At 39.4% G+C, this 22,998-nt stretch overlaps 2 protein-coding genes across 6 annotated transcripts in view; one reads left to right on the top strand and one right to left on the bottom strand.

Annotated features, from left to right (window-relative positions):
• RTF2 (replication termination factor 2) overlaps positions 1-22,998 on the top strand; it is a 52,686-nt gene that overhangs the window by 6,638 nt on the left and 23,050 nt on the right. The window contains exon 5 of the mRNA XM_048819763.2: positions 4,152-4,230. Within this exon, the coding sequence (XP_048675720.2) occupies positions 4,152-4,230 (79 nt within the window). The remainder of the gene's footprint in view (positions 1-4,151; positions 4,231-22,998) is intronic.
• On the bottom strand, positions 10,420-22,388 carry LOC125622131 (putative beta-1,3-galactosyl-O-glycosyl-glycoprotein beta-1,6-N-acetylglucosaminyltransferase 7). 5 transcript variants are annotated; one of them, XM_048819759.2, is made up of 7 exons: positions 21,967-22,388; positions 20,309-20,384; positions 18,710-18,870; positions 18,115-18,173; positions 16,315-17,349; positions 15,716-15,811; positions 10,420-14,646 (listed from the first exon to the last, which is right to left on the bottom strand). In XM_048819759.2, the coding sequence occupies exons 5-7, from the start codon at positions 17,288-17,290 to the stop codon at positions 14,420-14,422; spliced, it is 1,299 nt and encodes a 432-aa protein (XP_048675716.1). In that variant the 5' UTR covers positions 17,291-17,349; positions 18,115-18,173; positions 18,710-18,870; positions 20,309-20,384; positions 21,967-22,388; the 3' UTR covers positions 10,420-14,419. The 5 variants fall into 5 exon arrangements, with proteins under 5 accessions (XP_048675716.1, XP_048675718.1, XP_048675717.1 ...); XM_048819761.2 differs by lacking the exon at positions 18,710-18,870; XM_048819760.2 differs by lacking the exon at positions 20,309-20,384.

Raw genomic sequence — 22,998 nt, 5'->3', positions numbered from 1 at the left:
AGGAAACAGACAATATTGGTCAGCATGGTAGACAGTGGTCTCCGCAGCTTAACGATTGTCAACTTTTTGTTGTAAGCATCATAGAAATGCAGGGCTGGAAAGGACCTCAAGAGGTGATCTAATGCAGCCCCCTGTGCTGAGGCAGGATTAAGTATATCTAAATCCTCCCTGACAGACTGTAGCAGAGTCTCTGCAGGGACCTCCTGGCTCCTGCCAGGCTGAGAAAGTCACACAGAGACCTTTAGATGCAGTGCTTTTATTTACAGGCTGTGCTTTCTGCACCTTTCCATCATACAAGTAGTCCCCTTATTGCAGTCCCCCAGCAGGAGAGAGGGGGCAAGCTATCTCTCTCTGCTTCCCCTCACTGTCTTTCCTCTACTGCAGCTTTCCTCTTTCCAGCTCCCCCCGCCTCCTTCCCCTGGGGCTCTTATCCAGCCCCAGCCTGATGAGGCAGCAGCTGTTCAAGCGTCCCCAATCAGGGCCAGGTGGTCCACCCAGCTCCAATTCACCTCCCTTAATTGGCACTGGAGTGACAGAGGGTTGGCTCAGCAGTTTTCTGCTTAGCACCCTGTCACACGCCTCCCCCCTTTTTCCAAATCACGTGGTTCAACCGTACAGGTCCCCTCCTTCCTCTAACGGGTGGGGTCCTACTGGGGAGTCCTTCCTTTTTTGGGTGATCAGCTGGAGCTTCCTTGCAGGGTTCAGCCATCCCCAACCTGCAGAAACCACATTGCGTGGAGGGTGGGCCACCCCCTAGCTCTGCTTCCGCCTAGAGGTCATCACACCAGTCACACCCCTGAGTGTGCCCCTCTTTCTTTCACCCATTCACCTCTGACAGGGATTCAGGATTGGCCCCAGCTTCCTCCTGGGCACCCAGGACCTCAGTTTCCCCAGACCCCTCAAGCAGGATTTGGGCCTAGTCTTCTGGGGGTCTGCCTCAGAAAGTTCTGTTGGGCCCATTGGCTCTGCTGAGAGCCCAGGGGCAGATACTCCCTCCCTATCTTCTTTCTCCTTTCCCTTCTCCCGTCCTTCCTGACTCGGGCTCTGTTGTCTAGGGTTTTCTATCTCCGAGACCTCTTCCCCCTTCCTAAACAGGTCTCTCCCTTCTCTCACCTTGGGCCCCCAGCCCAATCTCATTTCCCTATTGGGCAGGGGTCCTAGTCGGTACTGCAAGCCCTCTACCACCCCGACCCATTTCCAACGGAACTGGCCCCAAATCTTGAAGGGTGCCTGGGCCATTGGGCATTGCTACTCATCCCCATGGACACATTCCAGATTTATTTTGGCCCCAGGGATTATCCACTGCAGCTTCACCAACCCCCTCCTGACAAGAAAGCAGGCAGAGGCTGAGTCCACCAGACCCTGCTGGGGTCTCCTCCCCACCCTCACAGAAATGATGGACAGTTTCTGCCCCTTCCCCTGCCCCCCAGAGTTGGTCCACCTGCAAAATTCCTCAAAGCCACAGTCCATATCTGGGCAGTCCTGCTTTTTATGTCCCACTTGCCCTCACTGCCAACAGATGAGTTGCCTGGTCCCCGTGGGAGCTCCCCACGTTTTTTCCCCAGACCCTTCCCAGTCAGGGTTTTCCTGGATTTTTCTCCCAGGGTCCTTGTCCTTATAGGGGTGCCGCTCCTTCCTGGGGGAGTCTGCCTCCACATACTCCTCTGTCAGCTTTACCGCAGCCTCCACCGGGCCTGGTTGGTGCCATCTCACCCATACCCTTGTTCTCTTTGGTAGGCCTTGTAAAAACTGTTCCAGGATGAGCGCATCCATGATCTCCTCTACAGTCTGGGCACCAGCTCTCAACCATCAGGTGGCCCAGTCCATTAATTTCTGGGCAAAGGCCCAGGTCCTCAAACCCCCTGTCCACTTTGCTGCCCGGAAGTGCTGGCGATATTTTTCAGCAAACAGCCCTACCCAATCTAGGACAGCCGCTTTGACCATGTCGTAGCTCCTGGCCTGTTCTTCACTCAGGGCCATATAGGCCACCTGGGCTTTGCTAGCCAGGTAGAGAGCCACCTGCAGGGCCCAGGTTGTCCTGTCCCATCCTTCCCCCATAGATACCCACTCAAAAGTGCCCAGAAAGGCATCAGGGTCATCTGCCAGGCCCATTTTACATAGTCCCAAGCCTGGTGCCCGCATGCCATCCCCCATTGGGGGACTTCCCACCTTCTGAAGGAGCTGCGTTGAATGGTCATCTGCTCCTGAATAAAATCTTGCAGGCTCCTCTGCTGCTCAGCTTGCCAGCTGAGCAGGGCCTGCTTCTCCAGCTGCTGAAAAGTTTGTACTGCCTTCTGCAGCCCTTCCTGCTGCTTGATCAGCCACTGCGAGGTCTCTTCCATCTCATGCTGCCAAATTCTTGCTTTGGCATAATCCCGGATGAGCCCCCATATGTAGCAGAGTCCCTGCAGGGCCCTCCTGGCTCCTGCCCCCCGCTGGGCTGAGAAAGTCATATAGAGACCTTTAGGTGCAGTGCCCACCTGGTGCTTTTATTTACAGACTGTGCTCCCACCACCTTTCCACCATACAAGTAGTCCCCTTCTTGCAGTCCACCAGCGGGGAAGGGGTGGGGGGGAGTTATCTCGATTCGCTCTGCTCTGCTTTTCTCTTTCCAGCTTCCCCCTCCCTGCTTCCTTCCCCTGAGGCTTTTATCCAGCCCCAGCCTGATGAGGCAGCAGCTGTTCAAACTTCCCCAATCAGGGCCAGATGGTCTACCCAGCTTCAATTCACTTCCCTTAATTGGAGCTGGAGTGACAGAAGGTAGGCTAAGCAGCTTTCTGCTTAGCACCGTGTCACACAGACATATTGAATCTTAGAATCATAGAAATGTAGGGCTGGAAGGGACTTTGAGAAGTCATCAAGTCCAGCCCCCTGCACTGTGGCAGGACCAAGTAAACCTAGACCATCCCTGACAGGTGTTTGTCCAGTTGTTTTTAAAAGCTTCCAGTGATGCGGACTCCATGACCTCCCTTGGAAGCCTGTTCTAGAGCTTTAACTACCCTTATACTTAGAAAGTTTTTCTTAATGTCTAACCTAAAGCTCCCTTGCTGCAGATTAAGCCTGTTATTTCTTGTCACAGTTTCATAGAGGACTATTAATTACAATTCTTTCTATATACAGTCCTTAAAATATTGGAAGACTATCAGCTCTCCCCTCAGTTGTCTTCATGCAAGACTAAACGTGCCCAGGTTTTTTTTAACCTTTTCTCACAAGTCAGGTTTTTCTAAACCTTTTATCATTTTTGTTGCTCTCCTGTGGACTCTTTCCAGTTTGTCCACATTTTTCCTAAATGCTTGAGAGAGGTTTTGAAGATGGATAATGAGATAGCTTAGTGCATGTTTACAGGGGGCACCTCACAAGTGTGAGGGGAAGTCTATGAAAAATATATGAAGAAATTTGTTTGAAAATTTAACAAGTAGGCGAAGGAGGCTGATGGGCCAATTGATGGCTCATTAGCGAATGAGAGACAATAAAATGGGGATAGACTGTGAGGGGCCTTTAAAGCGAATACAAGCAGCTTATGTTTGATGTGATAGAGAAAGTGGAGCCAGTGGAGATGTGCAAAGGAAGGGGCGACACAGGTTGGGAAAGTGATGGGCTAGGAATATGATCTTTGCAGCAGCCACAACAGGAAAAGTCATGGTGGAGAGTGTCCATCACTCATCAAAGTGCTCATCATACAAATACCAGAGTTTGATTTGTGCTTAGATACTTCAGAGGATCTGGGGAACCGACATGGATCGGCAGCAAAGTATACTAGGCCTTGTAAGAATTCATAAATTTTTGAGAGATTGTAGTAAACTTTTTAGTATTCACTGAAATAGTATAAAAATAAACCAAATTAGACTAGTCAGAATAAATTAACAAAGTACATAGCATAATTCAGAATGCTTGATTGTTATTGTTTGTTCAGTTAGTAATTATAATGAGTCTCAATATCATTAATGCAAATTAGCTATGTCATACTTGTGTTTCTTTTGATTAGCCACAGAGAGGTGTACAAAAAGCTAACAGGTAAATTACTTGCTGCAATCTGAAGTGTTGATTTAATTTATTTACTACACATGTATAAAATAAAATGTCTGTTACTGGTAAACTAAATTTTCTAAAACGTTAGAATCAAATTACTCTGGTTTTATTTTTTCCCCAAGGTTTTGTTTTTTGCGGAATTGTGGCTGTGTGTTCTCTGAACGTGCTCTTAAAGAAATTAAAACAGAAGTTTGTCACCGGGTAAGTTTAAGCTTTAAATCTTGTTTTTCTTTAAAAACACATAGGAGTAAATGTGGCCATAGTTGGGGTGTACGCATAAATATACAGACACGCTATGCCAGCTGCAAATGCTTCTTCACACAAAAATTTCAACAGATGCACATACAAATTGAAGCTGCATCTGCAAAACTCAAAGATTTCACTTTTCTAGTAGCCTGAAAATAATACTTTATAGCCTTATAACAGAACTGATAGTTAAATAGTTCCTTTGTGATTGTCTTGGAAAATGCACATCTTAAAACCCTTATTTTTAAAGTTAGTTTGTTTTTATAACAGCTGTTCTCCAAAATCAAATGTTTTGTTCATTTTATTATTTTCCCAAACACTGTAGTCTTTTAATTTCAGTTCAAGGAAAGGTTGTTTTTTATATTTGCTGAATACTTGCCATTTGCTGTTTGTTTTAAAAGAAATCTTTTGACCCATTTATAATGTTAAAACATCAGATAACTTTTTCCCAGATTTTTAAAGAGTTAAATAATCTTAATACTTACAGTAAAAGACAAGTTACTTTGAATTATTCTGCTTGGAACGAGATGGAAAAAGTAACACTATATATATATATATATATATATATATATATATATATATATATATATAATTACCTTACTGCGTATGATTTTAACATTGTAAAACAGTCTTGTGTGTTGATGCATAAATAAACACTGATGTGAATTCTTGATGAAATTCAGGGTGCAGATGGATTTTCTTTCTTCTTTTAGTCTTTTTCTAGAAGCAATGATATGAATGCACAAGAGAATTATTTACTCTATTTTTGCTTCTGTTATTTGACTTGTTCTTGAAGACATTAGTGTGCTCAAAAAGAATGTTTTCTTTATTTTACGGTATTCCATTGATAATTTTGTTTGTTGGGTGTTCTTCATTGCTCTGAGTGTGATGCTGTGGACAAAGGGCTAATGCAAAAACTGGGAACCTCGAGTAGGAGTAGAGAGGTTATTTTACCTTGTTATTAGGCACTGGTGCGACTGCTGCTAGAATATTGTATCCAGTTCTGGTATCCACAATTCAAGAAAGATGTTGAGTTATTGGAGAGGGTTCAGAGAAGAGCCATGAGAATGATTAAAGGATTAGAAAACGTGGGTTGTGGTGGATTCTCACTGACAATTTTTAAAATCAAGATTGGATCTTTTTCTAAAAGAAATGCTCTAGCTATCATTTCGGGGAAGGTCTATGGCCTGTGTTATACAGGAGGTCAAAATGGATGATCACAATGGTCCCTTCTGGCACTGGAATCTATGAATTACACCAGCTGCTAGAAAAAGCTGAAACATCACATATGTCAGCTTGTCTTGATTTAAAATTAATATTCAGTCTGCACCATAGGTATACAAAGTTCATGTATACAAGATCTAGCAGATAGACCTACACATTTGCTTTAGTGGTATTTGTCCTGGAGTATTTAAGAGAAGAGGATGCATGGTTCATGGATTGCTGGAATGAAGATTGAGCTGCTGCATTAGTCTTTAACTGGTAACAGCATGGTGATTACGTGACATTGTCTTGGTTCCGCAGATGTTGAAGCTCAGGTGCAGGGATGTTCACTGATTTGTCCAAAAGTCATACAAGGTCTGAATATAGTGAAGAATTTTGGTGGTCCCAGTACAGGCTCATGCTCCTTGAATGCTTGTATAAAAGTGATTCTCAAATAGCTGCTGCTAACATTTCAATACCGCTTTCAGTATAATTGTGATTGTAGTAGGTCTTAACTCCTCCGCTGGTTCAATTTTAACTGATTCAATACTATTTCAGAGTTAGTTTGGTAGAACTGGAGCTAGAATCCTGACTCCCAATCCTGTGCTTTTTACTTAGGGGGACAGAGGAGGGGTAGGGTACAAACTTCCACTGCACCATGCTGGGGGCACCCTTTTGAAGCAGCACAAAGGCAGAATGGGAGGGAGGTGCGGGCTCCTAGCTCACATGCACTGGTATCAGTATATAAGTGACTTTACCAGTGTAGTTTTATGCGAGTTCGGGAAACCAACATTAGCTATACTGGTGTAACTGTATGTACAGTAGGACTTTTACAGACATAGCTTTGTTGGTTTAAAAACAAAAATCCCACCCCTAACTGACATAGTAAAATCTTTTAAGTTTAGACCAGGCTCCATATTTTGGTCTGCACTTCCTTTGATATGTGGTTAAGACTGAAGAACTTAGAGTTGACTGTTCAGAAAAGAAACGCTGAAATCTACACTGAGATAGCTCTGATCCAGTTGCCTCATGCACAGAAGGTGAATAGAAGTTTAGTAAATAGGGTCCTTAGGGAGCTGGTTTCTATGCTTTTGTAGTTAATGGTTTGTTTATATTGAAAGCAATAATTAGCTGTATTCCCCTGGTGCAGTCTTTTTCTTTGTGCAGTAGTGGATTTAAAAACTGAAGTGAATGTGAGAATATGAAGTAAAAAAGCTGTCATTTTCTACAGACAGTATGTTCTATGATTAGTGATTGACTATTAGGAATACCGTTTGTTAATATCTAGTATAGGCTGTCTCTCGGAGCACAAGGCCTCCCACAATATCGAACTCTGGATTTTACCAATTCCCACAGAGACGTCTTGGAAGCTACATTCTAAATAGTGGCAATGGCGACAGCTTCTGTTGTGTAGCTGAATGTATTTAAAGACATTCTGTTTTGCTAACCAGTATCTTAAAGATAAGTGAGAACATGTTCTCAGAAGAAGCAACTTCTGATGCAATAATGATCAGCGCTAGCATGGCTCTTGTGATTACACTGATTGCAAAGTTAAATGGATTTTGTGTGTGTGTGTGTAGGAGAAATGTAAGCTTATTACAGCATAACCCATAGGTCATGTGTTTGATTATGTTCCCTTTCTTCATATCAGTGGGCAACCTTATATTTTTTTGAGGAGGAGAGGGAGGGAATAGTTTGAGTCAGATTTAAGGTAACAAAAGAAAATTCAGGTTGCCTCAGCTCATTTCAGCGAGATACATATCGTACCATGTTCAGAGGCTTCTGAAATCACTAGCATTTGGAGGGAAGGAAGGGATGGCAGTTTTTGCATTTCTTTTCTGACAAGGGTCCCCCAGCACTGAAATAACTTCATTAATTCCCAGCAAATACCTTGTATGAAGCAAATCTCAAATATATTACCCATCTAAATTCTTCTGCTGTAGCTGGAAACTTTTTAAGTCCTGGTTTGTATTTTGTTTTGCTAACAAAACAGGAAAGAGTACAATAGGCAACTGTCATTGCTGCTTTCCTTTACTAGAGGCACTATGCAATGGTTAACATTTGAGAATTTTTTGAAGTTGATTATACACAGTTTTTCCATTCTTCACACCTCTGTCTCCTACTGCTTTAGGATTCAAGTCAGAGCTGCCGTTAAAAATGTGAAACCTGTTGAACAACTATGGCTATGTGTACATTACACAGTTTTTAGTGACCCGGCTGTGCCGCTACAGCCGTGCCACTAAACGAGACAGTGTAGCTGCTGTTTGTTGGCAGGAGAGCTCTTAGAACCTCTTAAAAGAATTTAGTCTCTAAGGTGCCACAAGTACTCCTGTTCTTTTTTAAAAAGATTTAGGCTCTTAAATCATTTAGGTTCTTTCGAAAATGTTACACCTTGTGTGTGTTAAAATTTGCACCAGTTTTACCAAAGATGTGATTTAAACCAGTGAAAAACTAGACACACTCAATACAATTTAATCTGTTTTATATTAATTACCTTTAAATGTAATCAATTTAAGACAAATTGATATAAACCTGATTTGAATTGGGTTAAGATTATCCACAGTGCACTGGTTTAACTAAATCAGTTTTTCACCCAATTTATAGTTAAACCAGAGCGACTCTGATTCTAGAATAGGCCTAAATACTTAAAAAGCGTTTCATTTGATTGAGTGGTATACAGAATAGTATTTTTGAAAACCCTGGAGCTGCCGCAGAAAAGGAGAAAACAAATATAATATCAGTTAAGATGCCATACTTCTAAAATATCAATGGCAGGATATGACTTTAAGAGGAAAAAGAAAGGAACTGGAAGAACAGAAACATTTTTGGAGGGAGGAAGCACCTTTGGATGGTTGGACAACACAAAATGAGAAGGTTTCGAGGAGGTGTGTTCCACAATGCAGGATCCAACAGAACAGCAGCATGATTTCCTGTCAACTTCAGAAGGAATTGTGCAATTGTAAAAGAAAGGCTTTCAGTTGCACTTTGATCTGGAATCGTGTCACCTACTAATGTTGCAAATAGCACCTCAGATTACTAAATTTGGAGTTGGAAGGAAGAAAAATTCCTGACTCGTTTTTTTGTTTGTTTGTCAGCAACTTGGACATGATCTTCACTTTTATACAGGCTGTAGCTCCACAGACTTTAATGGAGCTATCCTGACTGATACCAGCTGATGAGCTAGTACTTGGCATATAATGGACATTTTCATACTCTTCCTGTGTAGTCAGTCATTCTACTGTTTTTGTGTGAATGTTTCATGTAGCAACCGGGATGAAAAAACATTATAAAAAAGGAAACTATTGTGAAGCTGCAGAGATTAACAGGGTGATTTAGCAACAGGTATAATAGCTGAAATTATTTTAACTCTGTTTTTTAGAAAATGGCTAGTTTTCAAGTTGATAATGGTCATCTCAAAGGCATTTAGTAAGAGCATTAGAACAAGTTCCACTAGTAAGTAGACCTTGATATAATCAGGGTCCAAAGCCGTTAGGGTCTAAGACTTTAAAACTGGGACTACTGATTTTTAATTTTCTCCTTTATAGCCACCAACTATAAGGTATACAGGGCGCACATAATGTGATCATGGTAGCTCAAGCCTTGGAGCAACTGTGATGCAACATTCTGAAGAAACTGTGGGTGAAGGAGTAGCCACAATGAGAGGACTGACGAGAGGTTTACAGTAAACCAGGCGTGTCACTATAGTCTGTGGTCTGTGTTGCTGTTTTGAGGTCATCGAGTGGTGAAGATGCAATGGCACAACCAAAAAAAGCACTTTTTTTACAGTGTCAGATATGTTTCAGGCTTCCATGGGTGGGCCATAGGGTTGCCAACCCTCCCAGTTTTACCGGGAGTCTCCCGGAATCACGTCCTATCTCCCGGGGGCCACTGAAGCCAAACTCAGAGATTTTAGGCACTGAAAGTCTAGCGGAGCAGCTGGGCTAAGGCCTGCCCTGCCTCTTGCCGCTCCCAGAAGCGGCTGGCACGTCCCTGCTGCCCTGGGGAGAGGCTCCTGCGGGTTTGGGCAGCACACGGAGCCGCTGCTGGAAGTGCCAGCCGCTTCTGGGAGCGGCGGGGTGCCAGGGACCCTGCCTTTAACCCCTCTGCCCAGGAGCCGCCCAAGGTAAGTGACCCCTGGCTGGAGCTTGCACCCCACACCCCCTTCTGCATCCCAACCTCCTGCCCCAGGCTCGGCCCAGAGCCCCGCCCCCACACTTCAAACCCCTTGGCCCCACCTCCCAGCCCAGAGCCCACACCCCCTCCCACACACCAACCCTCTCTACAAGCCCGGTGAAAGTGAGGGTGGGGGAGAACGAGAGACTAAGGGATGGGGAGATGGAGTGAGGGGAGCCTCAGGGAAGAGACGGAGCAAGGATGTTTAGGTTTCTGTGATCAAACAGTTGGCAACCGTAGGCCAGGCCATGGTCAAAAGTGAAATCAAGATTCTTAACTTGGTTATACCCCTCTGAATAACAAGTGGGAGGAGCAAATGGAGATGTGAGCCACCTCAGGCAGGCAATCACAACTTCATCAAGCACTCAGTAGGAAGGCTGTAATGCATACAGTTGGCAATATTATTCAAGCATTCCTACAGAGCAAAGACTGAACTTGAAGGGACCAAGGGAATTAATATGTATATTGGACAGGATGGGAGAGTGGGCGGAACCTTGAACAATGTACTTCTGTTCCATTGATTTGATAAATTAGCGAAATACAAGTTTCATTATGTTCTTCAAAACCATATTTAAGATTCTATTTTTATCCTTGCAATATATAACAGGCTCTCTGATACCAGGGTCATCTTTTTAAATATAACATTTATCATAAGCTGTGGTAAGGTAAATGTGAATAAATAGAAGGTGGTGGTTTTATATGCCATCTTTTGCATTTCTTTAACATTTTATTTTGAAAATGTTTCATTTTCAACAAATTTTAATACACTCTTGATATAGTACTTTATTTGAAATAATGCCTTTTAAACATACACAAATATGCTTATCTTGAAAACACAGCTGTTGCACATGTGCAACAACTTTCAGAAGTGTTTCAAATGCCTTTCATCCATAGAATCAGTGCATCTCTGATACATTATACAGCATACTGTTTCCTTGTACATAATCAGATTGACATGATAGATTGAAGTTTATTGAGTCAACAGTTTTTAAAAGTCAGTAAATGCAGATTGACATGAGACTAAAACAACCCTGAACAATTTGCTGGTAAACAATAATGTGCATTTCATAAATTTCCGTAAATATATGTTAATGCTGTTCTCAGCTCCCAGTCACATTAATGACTTGTTTTAAAATTGTGGTTGAAAACACTCAGTTAAAATACTGTTAAGGCTTTTACTTTAACGAGATTGTGCCAATTGAGAGTTAGGGATGAAATGTTTTTTTTTAAACTGCCCCATTGTGTCGACATTAGATGACTTCTTGCCCTCCCCCCAAATTTTTATATGGAGAATTTTGCATTTAAACTATATTAAAATATAGAAGAGCCATTTAAGGAAGGATCAGGCTTGACTCTGAACTTCTTGGCTTGTCCATTCTTAAATCGTACCTTAATACTATTTTAACGAGGCTTTTTTATGTACATATGTCAGCTGTAAACTAAATCTTTTTTCTCTGTTTTATTCTGTTAGGGCCAGATTCTGCTATCCGTACACATGTTAATTGATTCCTTGCTACACAAGTAAACCACTAATTTAATTAATTATGGAGAAAGATATTTCTCATTGTGAATAAGGATGGCAGATTGGGTTGTTAACTTGCAAGCTATGCACTGTGAGTCCTTTATAGTGGCTCTGATAACAAAATGATTGTGATCATTACATTTTATTTTCTAAAACTTTGTGCAGAGCAGATAAATACACCTAATGTTTTATAATGGTATTTAAAGAGATGGTTCAAAGCTAATTTTGTTATGACTGATGCACGTGACAAAAATCCCTAGTTTTCAATCAGTCTAAACAAAGTGAAAAATGCTCTTCTATTGAATTTTCTTGAGAAAAGGCATTTGCTAGTTTATCCTGTGATTCTAAACCATGAAATTCATAAGATTTATGCTGCAATGTATTTTTAAATAACTAAGTTGTATTCTGATCTTTTTTTTATGCCATGGATAATTATGGAGGCAGAGTTTGAATTTCTTGATTTGCTAAATAAATAGGGAAACAGACGCTCAGTGCTTATGTTAAAGTTCTTTTCAAATAAACCATGCTGCCAAGAAACCATTCAATAGTATGGCTCAGCTCCAAACTCAACCTCAGGAAGGGAAATCACTGTGGCCTTAGGTAAGTCACTTACCCTCTCTGTGGCTCAGTTTTTGCATCTGGAAAGGGGGGAATAATACTTTGCTACCTCACAGGTATAGGTCTGACTTGACATGAGTAATTGGACATGCGTGAGGCCTTATTTGTTGAGAGACAGGATTAGGGAGGTAAATGGATCATCAAGCTGGAAACAGAATGTCTGGACACCCAGGGAACCATTTACAATGGACAAGGTCATAATGGATAAGGTAAGCCTGGAATAGAAAATGAGGTAAAAAGTCAGTAGTGTTTGGACAGTGCATGCTGTATAGGGGTTTGTTCTTTCAAAGTCACAGAGCCAACCCCAAAATGTATGATGCAGTGCAAATGGGTAAATTTAAATAAAAGAAGAGGTATGCTGGGTAACTTTGGATGTGTGCCATATATCCACCCCTGACACTTGAGTCTGATCAACTCAGCGCAACTTTGCTGTATGCCTGACAAAGGAAGCTAAGTCACGAGACTGGAGTTGAACTGAGTTCTTGGGGGAACCCCAAAATAGTAGTGCCATAACTTGGATCCGCTCATCTAGAGTATGTAATGTATACACCCCTTAGTGTGGGGGTCATAAGCTAGCATTTAGGGAAATGGCATTAAAAGGGTTTCAGAATTTAAATATGAAGAAATTAGTACCATACTAGAGAATGGGTTAAATTTAAGGCAGCCCCTATAAACTCCCCAGAGAAATAATATGGGGAGACTGAGACGAGTGAAAAAGGAACTCCAGAGAGTGGTATCAGATGATTTTAAAAGTGCTTGGCAAAGCATGGCAGAAGTCCATTAAATACCATACATAAATAAATAGCAGAGCACAGCAAAGGTCTATTGAATGCCTCTAAAATTTTCAAGAAGCAGGACCCATTGGCAGCCATAGGAAAAAAAAATAGTATCTAGATGGAAGTCTCTAGATGTGCAATGTGTAAATAATAGTATGTATTTTATGAGGTCAAAGTTCACTTCTAGGTAATGTAGGAGTGTATTTGGGGTCATGGGACTGAGGTGCCACTGCACACATTTTTTTCCGGGGACACTGATGACTTGGATTTTTTTAAGTGGCCTAAAAAAATGGAAGTTTCTCCAAGAGATCCCTTTCATCAGTGACATAGTCTGAATTGTTTTTTTCTTCTGCTGATGTGGATTTCTTGCTCAAGGGAGAATGGGCTGGCCTGAGAACACCAACACACCCAAACAGACTTGTGCCCCATACTCCTGGTCATTTCAGCGCAGGATTGAGGTAAGGCCTGCCAGGAGGGGCTTAAGGAGAGAAGAACTGCTTTGTTCCCCAGAACCAGTAGAGGAGTCCCAGGAAGTGAAGACAAGTCCTTGCCCAAAACTATGTGGAATCCTTGCGCTACTGCCTCTGTTTGTTGGTTGTTCATAGGGTCTGGATGGGGACACCACCTTCCAGATGCAGAACAGTGCTTCCTTTAGTCCACAAATGGATTTGGAGGTGGTGTGCATGTCCATATGTGGCTAGATATTCTCTGAACTCTACAGCTATGTTTAGGTGTTGGAAAGAATTGGGCTGCCTGCATATATCCGTAGGCACATACCCTGTGGAATGGAAGTATGGGCCTGTTGCCCAGTTTTCAGTTGCTCCCAAACCCCAGGTACTGTTTGTACCTTCTTGCCCTGTCCCTGCTCCCATTGTTTTCCAGTTCCATTCAGAGATCTCAGGAAAAGAGTGCACCCCCAGCTCCAAACTCAACTAACAGCAGTTCTGCTACTGATAAATACCCTCCAGTGAAAAATATGCATGTAAGCTTCCACCAGAGCAGTGCATAAGTGATGTTGCCATGCTAGTGCATGAGCCAGGAAGTGCAACAGGCCATCAACAAAACAGTGGAATTCACTATATACAAAGTGCTGACAAATACACAAAATAAACTGAGAAAATAGCACGTGTGTGTATGTATATGTATACATATCACTTGACACTTGACTTTGTTTTAGAAATTTAGGCGTTACTTGTAACTCTCTTAGGTTAAAAAAACAACTCCGTGAATGTTTTCAACCTACACTGTCCCTTTAAGACTACTGTACATAATCATCTCCCTTGATTCAAAATAAGTTACTTACTAGATATAGTTAGAGACCACTTTAACTTTAAAATCTTAATATTTTGTCTTTGTTCAGTCTGTGCTTCTTATATTCTGTTTCAGCAACTTGAATGGTGCTTTCTTCAGGGACATATAGAACAATGATTTCCCCATTGAATGAATCATTTTAAGGAGTAGCTTGAATTTTCTGCTTCTCTTTGATAAGTCTCATATGTAATCATATGGTAGTTTATTCAGGTGTAGGGGGAAAAGCCACTTCTTCCCTTATTAAAAATTTGTCTTCTGATCTTTTTGTCCATATTCTTCAGAACTTTCTCAAAAGAAGTCTGTACTGAAGTAATAGTGGTTCTACTCTACTCAGTAATTAAGGGTTTCTTAACATGGTTAGGAACTTTCTTACAGTTTGTAGTTCCCAGAGATGGTAGTTGGTGAACAACAGAACAGGAGCTGGATTGATAATATCACCTTCCCTAAATATAATTTACATAGAGAACTCTGCACTTGTTAAAAGACATGTTGTTAATTTCTTCCCATTCTTTCCCCTCAATATTTTAGATGTTCAGTAGGCTCAGACATTCAACTTCATGTTAAAATAGTTACTTTCCTGAAAATGCCAGTGGGCTTCTAGTGGGACTTCAGCTTGCTGCAGTACTTTAAGCCTATAGCGTCTCTCTAGGCAGTCCATAACAAGTGGATATGTTGTAGGCTCAAACTTGTTGGCAAATAAATTAGGTGATTCAATGATCCATTGTAAATCTCCCAGTCCATAGACACAAATATCTCGGATGTAATGACCTGCAAAGACAAAATGTAAATATATTAACAATTCCCAGCTGACTGAAATGCAGAAGATACACAAATGGGGAATAGTGAATTAGATGTTTTTTAAAATACTTTAAGGTGCTACTAACATAAAGGACAAATAGATATATCTGCTTATGAAGCACGGTTCAAGTAAATCTAAAGAATATTACTGTTTAGTTACTTATGAAAACAAGGGGCTACATACTGTTATTGATTTTAGGCAAAGGGGTGTACATTGTACTCAGACTTGCTGCTTCAGTGACACATTGCAGTGCTTCATGTTGCTCACTTGACCTGTTGGTGGTCTGATTCCATGCTCTCCTCTGGGATACAACAATCCATTCTTCTTGTTTTATCCTGTACCTAAATTTCCTGTATGCTTAGTTTATGGCAGTTGCAGCTTTAAATGAAAGTGGGTGATTGAATACTCAACCAGGGTCAAACTGCTCTTTAGGCATCACTATATTTCTGCATTTTTGCCTATTTTTCTGGACTGCACATAGGCCAACCCTGAGTTACCTTATGGGCACATGCACACTCACTCGTTCAACATGCATATTTGTCAAATGGATGACAAGTAAATCTGTTCTTCTGTTTAAGACTGGAGCTACTAAGGTTAGTGCACTGGATACACGTTCATTTAATAGGTGGGAATTATGTGAGTGTGCAGTGGCTTGTAAAAACACTAGTTTAAGATTTAATGCTACTGAAACGTAAAATGTGTGGAACTCTGTCATTAACTCACTTAATTATAGAAATATCTTCTTAGTTGGGGGTTAAAAGAACAGTTTACTAAATAGGTACTGTAACAGTCTGCAGTATTCTAAGATATCGAAAGATAGTTGGACTGGGTATAAGAGAGTAATTTAGTATGGTTGCTTTTATTTGATACTTTAAAAATAAAATATCCATGACTGAGACCTTTCATGGATAGTTATGAAACATAAGAATTATTCTGCAATGGATGTTAGAGCAAGTGCATCAATTTATCTGATAGTGGTATTTCATAAATACAATATGTTTTGAAAGGGCCTAGCTCTGTTTTCAGTTATCACATTACCTTTGCAGCCATTATGTGCAACTCCTTCTTGATCTTTCCATTTAATAGCTCGTATATTTCCTTCCCACTGTGCATTTGGTGTAGCAGCTGGAGCATCTAAAAAAAAAAAAACCAAAGCCAAACAGAGTTTTGTGGGTTTTTGGTTTTTTTTTCCTATGTAACACAAATAATTTAGATTCTTTGAAGCAGTCTTTTAAAAGTATTGCCTTATTGTTTCTTCATTTTACCAATATTAAAAATAACAGAAAATGGAAGTATCTAATAGGTTTGCCCAATTTATTACTCGATTAGAACAAGTCATTAATAGATGGGGGGTAGGGGACATGCTTAAAAGCTGCATTTTTCTAGCCCAGTGACTAGTGGTCTGCACTGCCATTTGTGAGACTTGTTTTACTTTAAGATTCCATCTTTTATTTCCCAAACCATCAGGGATGTGGACACTGCAGTACATCCACTGAGGATGCAGGAAATAACCTCTGCAGGTGATATACAATGGCACCACTGGGTTCCAAAGGGAACCTCATCACCCTCCTGGGGTGAAATGTCATAATAATGTGGGACAAGGAGGCAATTCATGGTATAAATAACATGCGTCTTACCACTTAAACGATTCAGTGTGACCCAGTAGTGCTCATCTGGACTGTATGTGTCTTTTGACCATTCAAGCAAATCTTTTGCACGTACGTCAGTCAGTGTAAACTCCACAAACTTTCTAGTGAGTACATAGTAAGCAGTACCAAAATATATAGTTAAGTTATGTGGAGGATCATCTTTCATATTCTTGGTTGGATACACGTAGGATGTTCCTGAATGTACATATTCTTTGTAACTAAGATGCGTCCTATGTCTCATATGAGGAGGTTGGACCACCCCAGGAGTCATATTTTTATCATTCCATTTACTTTTGATGTACTGTATAATTTCTTTGTTCGTTTTGATGGGATAATCCTGGCCACACAAATTAATAACATAATTCCATTGAGTTTTAGCATTAACTAAATCCTTCATACAATTAATATCAGCTTGTAATCTTGAAAATCCTGCATAAACAACATTTTCTCTTTTTGATGAAATAAAAATGTTTTCAAAGCAGTTAACTAGTGTTTGCACTGCGATTTTATAATACCGTGGTGACTTTTCATCTATGTGTATGCAGTATACATTCTGAGGCAGATAAATGGCTCTGAGTAGCTTCACAAACATTTCTAACTCCTTATGAATTGTGATGATATATGCCAAGGAGAAGTTTCCTTCTTCTTCAGACAGTGGTCTTGTTATAAAATGCAGAGTCTTCAAGACTGTAGAGCAATTGCATGGAGTCCGTATGCAGTCAGGCATTTCAGGTTGGTGAATCATCTGACAAAAATTTCCAATTTGAGGTGCTGCACTTTTCCCCTCAAAAAGCGCTGAACAAAGCTCATCTGGATAAACACCACATTCTGCTGTATCTGGGAAGGATTTTTGTTCACTTGGTTCTTTAGAAAATGTGTTTCTTACATAGATAAAAGTGAAGATGAAAATACAGAGTCCAATGCACATTAAAAATCCTGATTTTGTTGCATCAAGTTGGTTCATTTTTTGCTCTCTAGAAACTTTCTTCTGACCATAGTTCAATTAAACATACTTCAAATTACCTAAAAGGGGGGGAAAATAGTGTTTTAATTCCTTTAACCTGTTAAAGGAATTGTGCATTTGTAGATGCAGAAATTGTATTCTTAGTATTGCATAGAAGTGCTAAATTTCACAAGCACCAATATGGGAAGGCAGTTAGGAATAAGTGTCACATTTTAAAATAAACTTTAACTTTGTTTCCCCCACCCTGTGTTCATCCTTATTGACAACAAGGAGCTGAACATATCCGCTGTTGCATTTTCCATAGATTCCAATTATTACTTACATTAGCTGTATTTTTGTTTTTTCTTCTGTCAGCCCAAGAGTTATTTAATATTTTAGTCTCTTTTTACAGCTGTTATTAAATGGATGCTCCTCTGACAGGAGTAGATAGGACATACCAGATATGTTTTGACAATACTAAAGCTTCATATCTCTCTCTGTGATATGTTTTAGCTGTAGAAAAACTACTAAAATAAGAGCCAAAGATCACAATATGATCCACAAAGGTATCTCTATAGTTTGTTTGTTACCATCATTATAATAAAAAGTGAGCCATGGTTCATTTGTTTTTTGTCTGTAACGTCTTTTAAATTAGTGCTTTTGAATACAAAACCTAAAACCACAATGCATTTTCTTGTTTTTAGCTTACTTAAACCTATCCTTAAAAGACAATAGCTGTAATTTACTTTCTAATATGTATAGATCAGTCAATTCAGTTCTGTTACAGCAAAACGGTTTAGAATTTCATGTTGTATATGTGAAAATATATATATATTTACAGATACCTCAGATCATAAGCATGACATTACAGCAGTCCAGTCTCCCAAAGTCATTAATCCTTATCCTTGAAGTATTTGGCATAGGATATATAGAAAAGAAAAGACTGTCAATTTCACTGAATCTCATCTGATAAATATTATTTTAGGACTTTTAAGTTTTACATGTAATTGTGAAGACCATTCATGCTTTCTACTGCTTTATGTAATACTTTTTTTAACCTTTATTTAAGTTAACTGCTTGTAGCAAAATATTGATATTTCACACATAAATATAGCATATTTTGCATCTGTCATCACTTGATATCAGAATTTTTCATTAGAATCTCATGAACAAAGAAAATCAATGCAGTTTATTAATCTAGATCTTTCCATAGCTCTCTTGCAATCTTAAGATTCATGCTTTTGTTAAAACAAAAGTTTCTCATGTTTTTCAAATAGAAGGACAAATAAAGTAATGTTTTCTAGCTTCTAAAGCATTACACACAGAGGATAACACAACTCAACACAAATCAAAGTCGAAAATTGGAGATCTTCTATAACATATAATCTTTAAATCTTATTAGACTTTTGGCAAATAATGTATTTATCATATTGTCCTTACTAAAGAGCTCAGGATTTCAAGCTGGAAGAATGTCTTATTTTTCCCCTTCAGCACATTAATCCATTTTCTGGAACACTAGACGGAAGATTCATCCATTTTGCTTTATGCCCTAACTGTGCATCAGTCAGCAGTACTCTTCAGTATGCACTGAACGCGCAGGCCTAAGAACAACATCAGGAAATCAGGTCCCAGAAGAATATTTTCTTAGTGGCTCATAAGGGATATGTTTACTTTGTAAACATATATACGCAAGCATGATTTTAAGTGAGCCCATTACATCTCTTGAAGCTGAACAATTCAGCACTCACACCAGCATCAACCTTTTCATGTTGTAGAGAAAGCAAGACGAGAAGAATGTCTTTGAAAGATAGACACAAGTGTTTTCACAGCAGAAATGAAACGTGACAGGCACTGGAAGTGTAGCCTGCTGCCAACTGACTAACAGATCCAAGAATGGGTTAGTATAATGGACATTATGTACCCAGTAGAAGGGGTTACGGGGTGGAGGGTTTGTTATAGTAGGGTGGCATTGGCTTTGTCTTAGAGCCAGAAAAACTGTTTTATAATGAGTGAATTATTAAAAAGAACAAAGAAGTAACTCTGAATCAGTGAATGGTGGGATCTCTAGGGCATGTGTCACATGGGACATTCACTGTGCTGGACATCAGCATAAGTATTGCATTGAAGGACAGAAAATGCAAAGTTATTAAACGATATTGAAAATCCACTAGCATATACATTTTTATAGGACTGCTATCTATATGCTTTAGAACCAGCTTAGGAAATGCAACATCTCTGTAGGAGGTGGAATTTTTTTCTTAATGGATAGATTTAAAAACTGAGGAGTTACTGAGAAATCAAATTATAGTCTGTTTATTATTACTTATATTTAAACTGACTTTAAAACAGTCAAACCTATAAATAGCATCCTCTAGGGGGTTTTGCATGAGATTATTAGGACTTGTCTTGGGTTTTTCTATAGTGCTTAGCACTGTAGTAGCTAAGCATTATAAAGAGTTTTGGTTTTTGTATAGTATCATAAATATATACAGCACTTCACAAACATGTAAGAAGAGAAGATTCCTTCCCCAGTATATATTTCTTAGACATTTTAGGAATATGCATAATATTTTAATTCCAAATGTAAAAAATAAACAAATGGTGAAAAATCCACTTTAACATTTTTTCATGGAAATATTCGTAATCTGTTTTATTTATTGTAGCACTAACTGGCCTCAGTCAGGATTGGGAACCTAGTGTGCTAGGTACTGCACAGAGCAAAAAAAGTCCTAGGCCGCAGAGTTTACAGTCTAAGAAAGATAAAATGCATGGAAGGATTGAGAGTAGGAAGGACACAAGAGAACAGTAACAAGAATATACATAAGTTTTACATAGGATATATAAATATCAGAAGTCTCTGCTAACAATCTACCTAGATGTCTTTAACTTGACAGTGTCCCCTTAGTGAAGGTGACTGTATTTAGTTTAAAATTATAGTGACGGTGTCAGTGGTTTATTTTCACTATAATCTCATTTTTCTTGTGCCAGTTGTTACTTAATTTTTTTGAAGGTACTGCAAACTTTCTTCAGTATGCTTACATTTAAAGGCAAGTAGAGCATTATGGTCAGGTTGAAATTCCCTCCTTTCTGCACAAGGCTTGAATAGGCAAGCTTTCTGTGGAAATACAGAATTCCAGGTCACCCATCATGAGGCCATGGGGCTAAAACACAAGCCCTCCACAGTCACTATACCATAAAAAGCTGGAAAAACTATACCATATAAAGCTGGAAAAACAGCTGTTGCTCTTTCTATGCTTCTCAATGGGAAGTTTGGGCCACTGGATATATGAATATCCTGTAGCCCCTATCTGACCTTCCAGGCAATATATTGAGCCAATATGGAGAGCCTCCTGCAAAGCCATTCTGCCCATACCTCCATCTGCCCTCAAAGGGGCAGTGTGTATGGAGGACCTTTGCTCAAGCCCTCTGTACCTGGGTGAACTTGAATTTGCATATACTAAAACAAAAATATCTACAAGTATCATCATAAGCAAAGAGTTATTATGGTTATATACCTGATACTCAGAGTAGTTTGTTACGTTATGGCCAGTACTTTCAAACTTAGGTACCTATGTGTCTTGATTCAGAGGTGCTGAAGTCAATGATTATTTCGGGTGCTTGGCACCTCTGTTTGGTATAAATTTTAGGTGCTGAATTCAGGCACTCAATTGAAAATTTTGGTTAATATGTTAAAATTCCAAGGTTTGTATGTGGTGACTTTTCTGGATTGTATGTGTGTGGGAGAGAGGGGGAACTATTGGTAGCATGCCACATCACTGTATCCCTAAATCAGCTACTGCATATGCACTTGTGTATTTCTTTAAAGTTAAAGTTTAGTTAAACTTTTTAGTTCACACATCTTCATAATTCAGTGAATCAAATGCCTTTAGAAGAGAAAATATTATAAAGAAAGCAAGGGGTTAAAAAGCACTTAACCTGAGTACATATATATATTAAAAAAACCTTTGAAATGAAGCTTATCATCTGATTAGAGAGAGAGTTATACAACAGATGGTGGTAGAATTATATAGGGAAGTGAGCAATAAAATTCTAGAAAATGTTAAAGTCTAAGCCTGCATTCTGAAAGAAAGTAATAGTAGTGAATGTCGCTTTATTATATCCTTACTACTTATGACTTTTTTTTCAAATAAATTGTTTTGAAACATCTTCTGTTCTGGAACTTATCCTCAAATGAGGTAAATGAAAATTTTGCTAGATTGGACCCCAAATAAATACTTTCTTTGAAATTAAAATCCTTTTGACGCTAAAAAGTTGAATACTGGATCCGTACTGCCTAGAACATCAAAATGGTTTATGAAGACTAATATATTAGCTGTTATCTTCGTTTGTTTACTGCACAAAATTTTTGAGCACTGCAGTTTAATGCAAATGCTAATACAAAAGCTATAAAACACTGGGTTACGCAGTTGTAAGAAAATGAGTTGTTTGCTAGAAACCTTAAATTGCAGTTACAAGATCTTGAATTTTATGAAGACTTTAAAGCTTTGATTTGTACATATAATAATCTTTCTTCGTAAACATACATAACAGGAACTGTATTTTTCAGACAAACAATATATTGAAAAACACTTTTAAAACTAAGTGTAATGCTTTGGTCAAAATTAAAGCATTCTTTATAGTTCTCTTAAGGGATGTAGCAATAAATAAATCTTAAAACCCAGCTTATGGAAACTCACCTTGTACAAGAGAAGCCAGATATTTGCAGCAGAATTTAATAAAGAAATCTCATGTGTAATCCATTGTCCTTCGTGGAAAATTCAGGCTAAGTCCTTCATTTTGTTCCTTATGTCGACATGTCATGTGAAATCAGTTAAATATTAACATGAAATGATTTCCTGGTTAGTTCACTTAACTGCATAATATTTGTTCTGCAGTAGTCCCTTTAATATTCAGAAGCAGCAATGTCCTCTAACGTAATAATGAAAGGAAGCTTGAGCTTCTCTGGTTTGGTTTTGTCATTGCTCTGACGCAGCCTTTTAAGGAAGTAAAAATCAGTCTGAGATCTGTAGAAACTACATTGTAGCTGATTATAAATAGTATTGCTGTGGCTTTAACCTCTGGGTTGCTATCACAGCACTGTGAATGATGTGGAAAAAACCTTATTCGTCTCTTAACTCTTTGTCTGCTGAAACTTTCCAATTTAAGCAGACAACTGAGTATAATGGAGGGGTGTGTTTGGATTTCCATAGCAGCTTGAAGTTTAAAAACAAAACAAAAATCCTAGAAGAGACATTTGCCTTTCTTTGCATTCTCCTAATCTAAATATTTCCCTTCTGCTTTTATAAAATGTAACACTTGTTACATAAGTAAAAAGATAATAGATAAGCCCAGTAGGGGCTGAGGAGCTTTTGGGTATGAGAACTACCTTGAGAGAGAGAGAGAGAGAGAGAAATACTTTGTGTTTTGTGTATTTGCCGTCTAAAAATAGTATGTGTGAGTAGGTCTACAGCTGCACTTTTGTCACTTTGATTGAACAAAAAGTCTGTTGGTCAGAAATAAGTACAGAGATGGCCTAGAAATATCTTAAGGAATTGCTGCAGGCACTCCAAAAATGAAAGTTGCTGACTTCAAAGGAAGCTCTGTATACAGAAAGAAAAGGAGTACTTGTGGCACCTTAGAGACTAACCAATTTATTTGAGCATAAGCTTTCGTGAGCTACAGCTCACTTCATCGGATGCATACTGCATACAGAGTTGCAGCATAGAGCC

This window comes from Caretta caretta, chromosome 13 (genome assembly GCF_965140235.1).
Source record: "Caretta caretta isolate rCarCar2 chromosome 13, rCarCar1.hap1, whole genome shotgun sequence".
Classification (NCBI taxonomy): domain Eukaryota; kingdom Metazoa; phylum Chordata; order Testudines; family Cheloniidae; genus Caretta; species Caretta caretta.
The sequence above is the reverse complement of the archived record's forward strand: the minus strand, read 5'-3'. Positions and strand labels throughout refer to the sequence as shown.

Excerpts from the sequence above, each read along its gene's own strand:
- LOC125622131 (XM_048819759.2), bottom strand. The coding sequence starts at position 17,290 with ATGAACCAACTTGATGCAACAAAATCAGGATTTTTAATGTGCATTGGA. Across the intron at positions 15,812-16,314 it reads CACACTGAATCGTTTAAGTG|ATGCTCCAGCTGCTACACCA; the intron begins GTAAGACGCATG and ends TTTTTTTTTTAG. Across the intron at positions 14,647-15,715 it reads TGCACATAATGGCTGCAAAG|GTCATTACATCCGAGATATT; the intron begins GTAATGTGATAA and ends TTGTCTTTGCAG.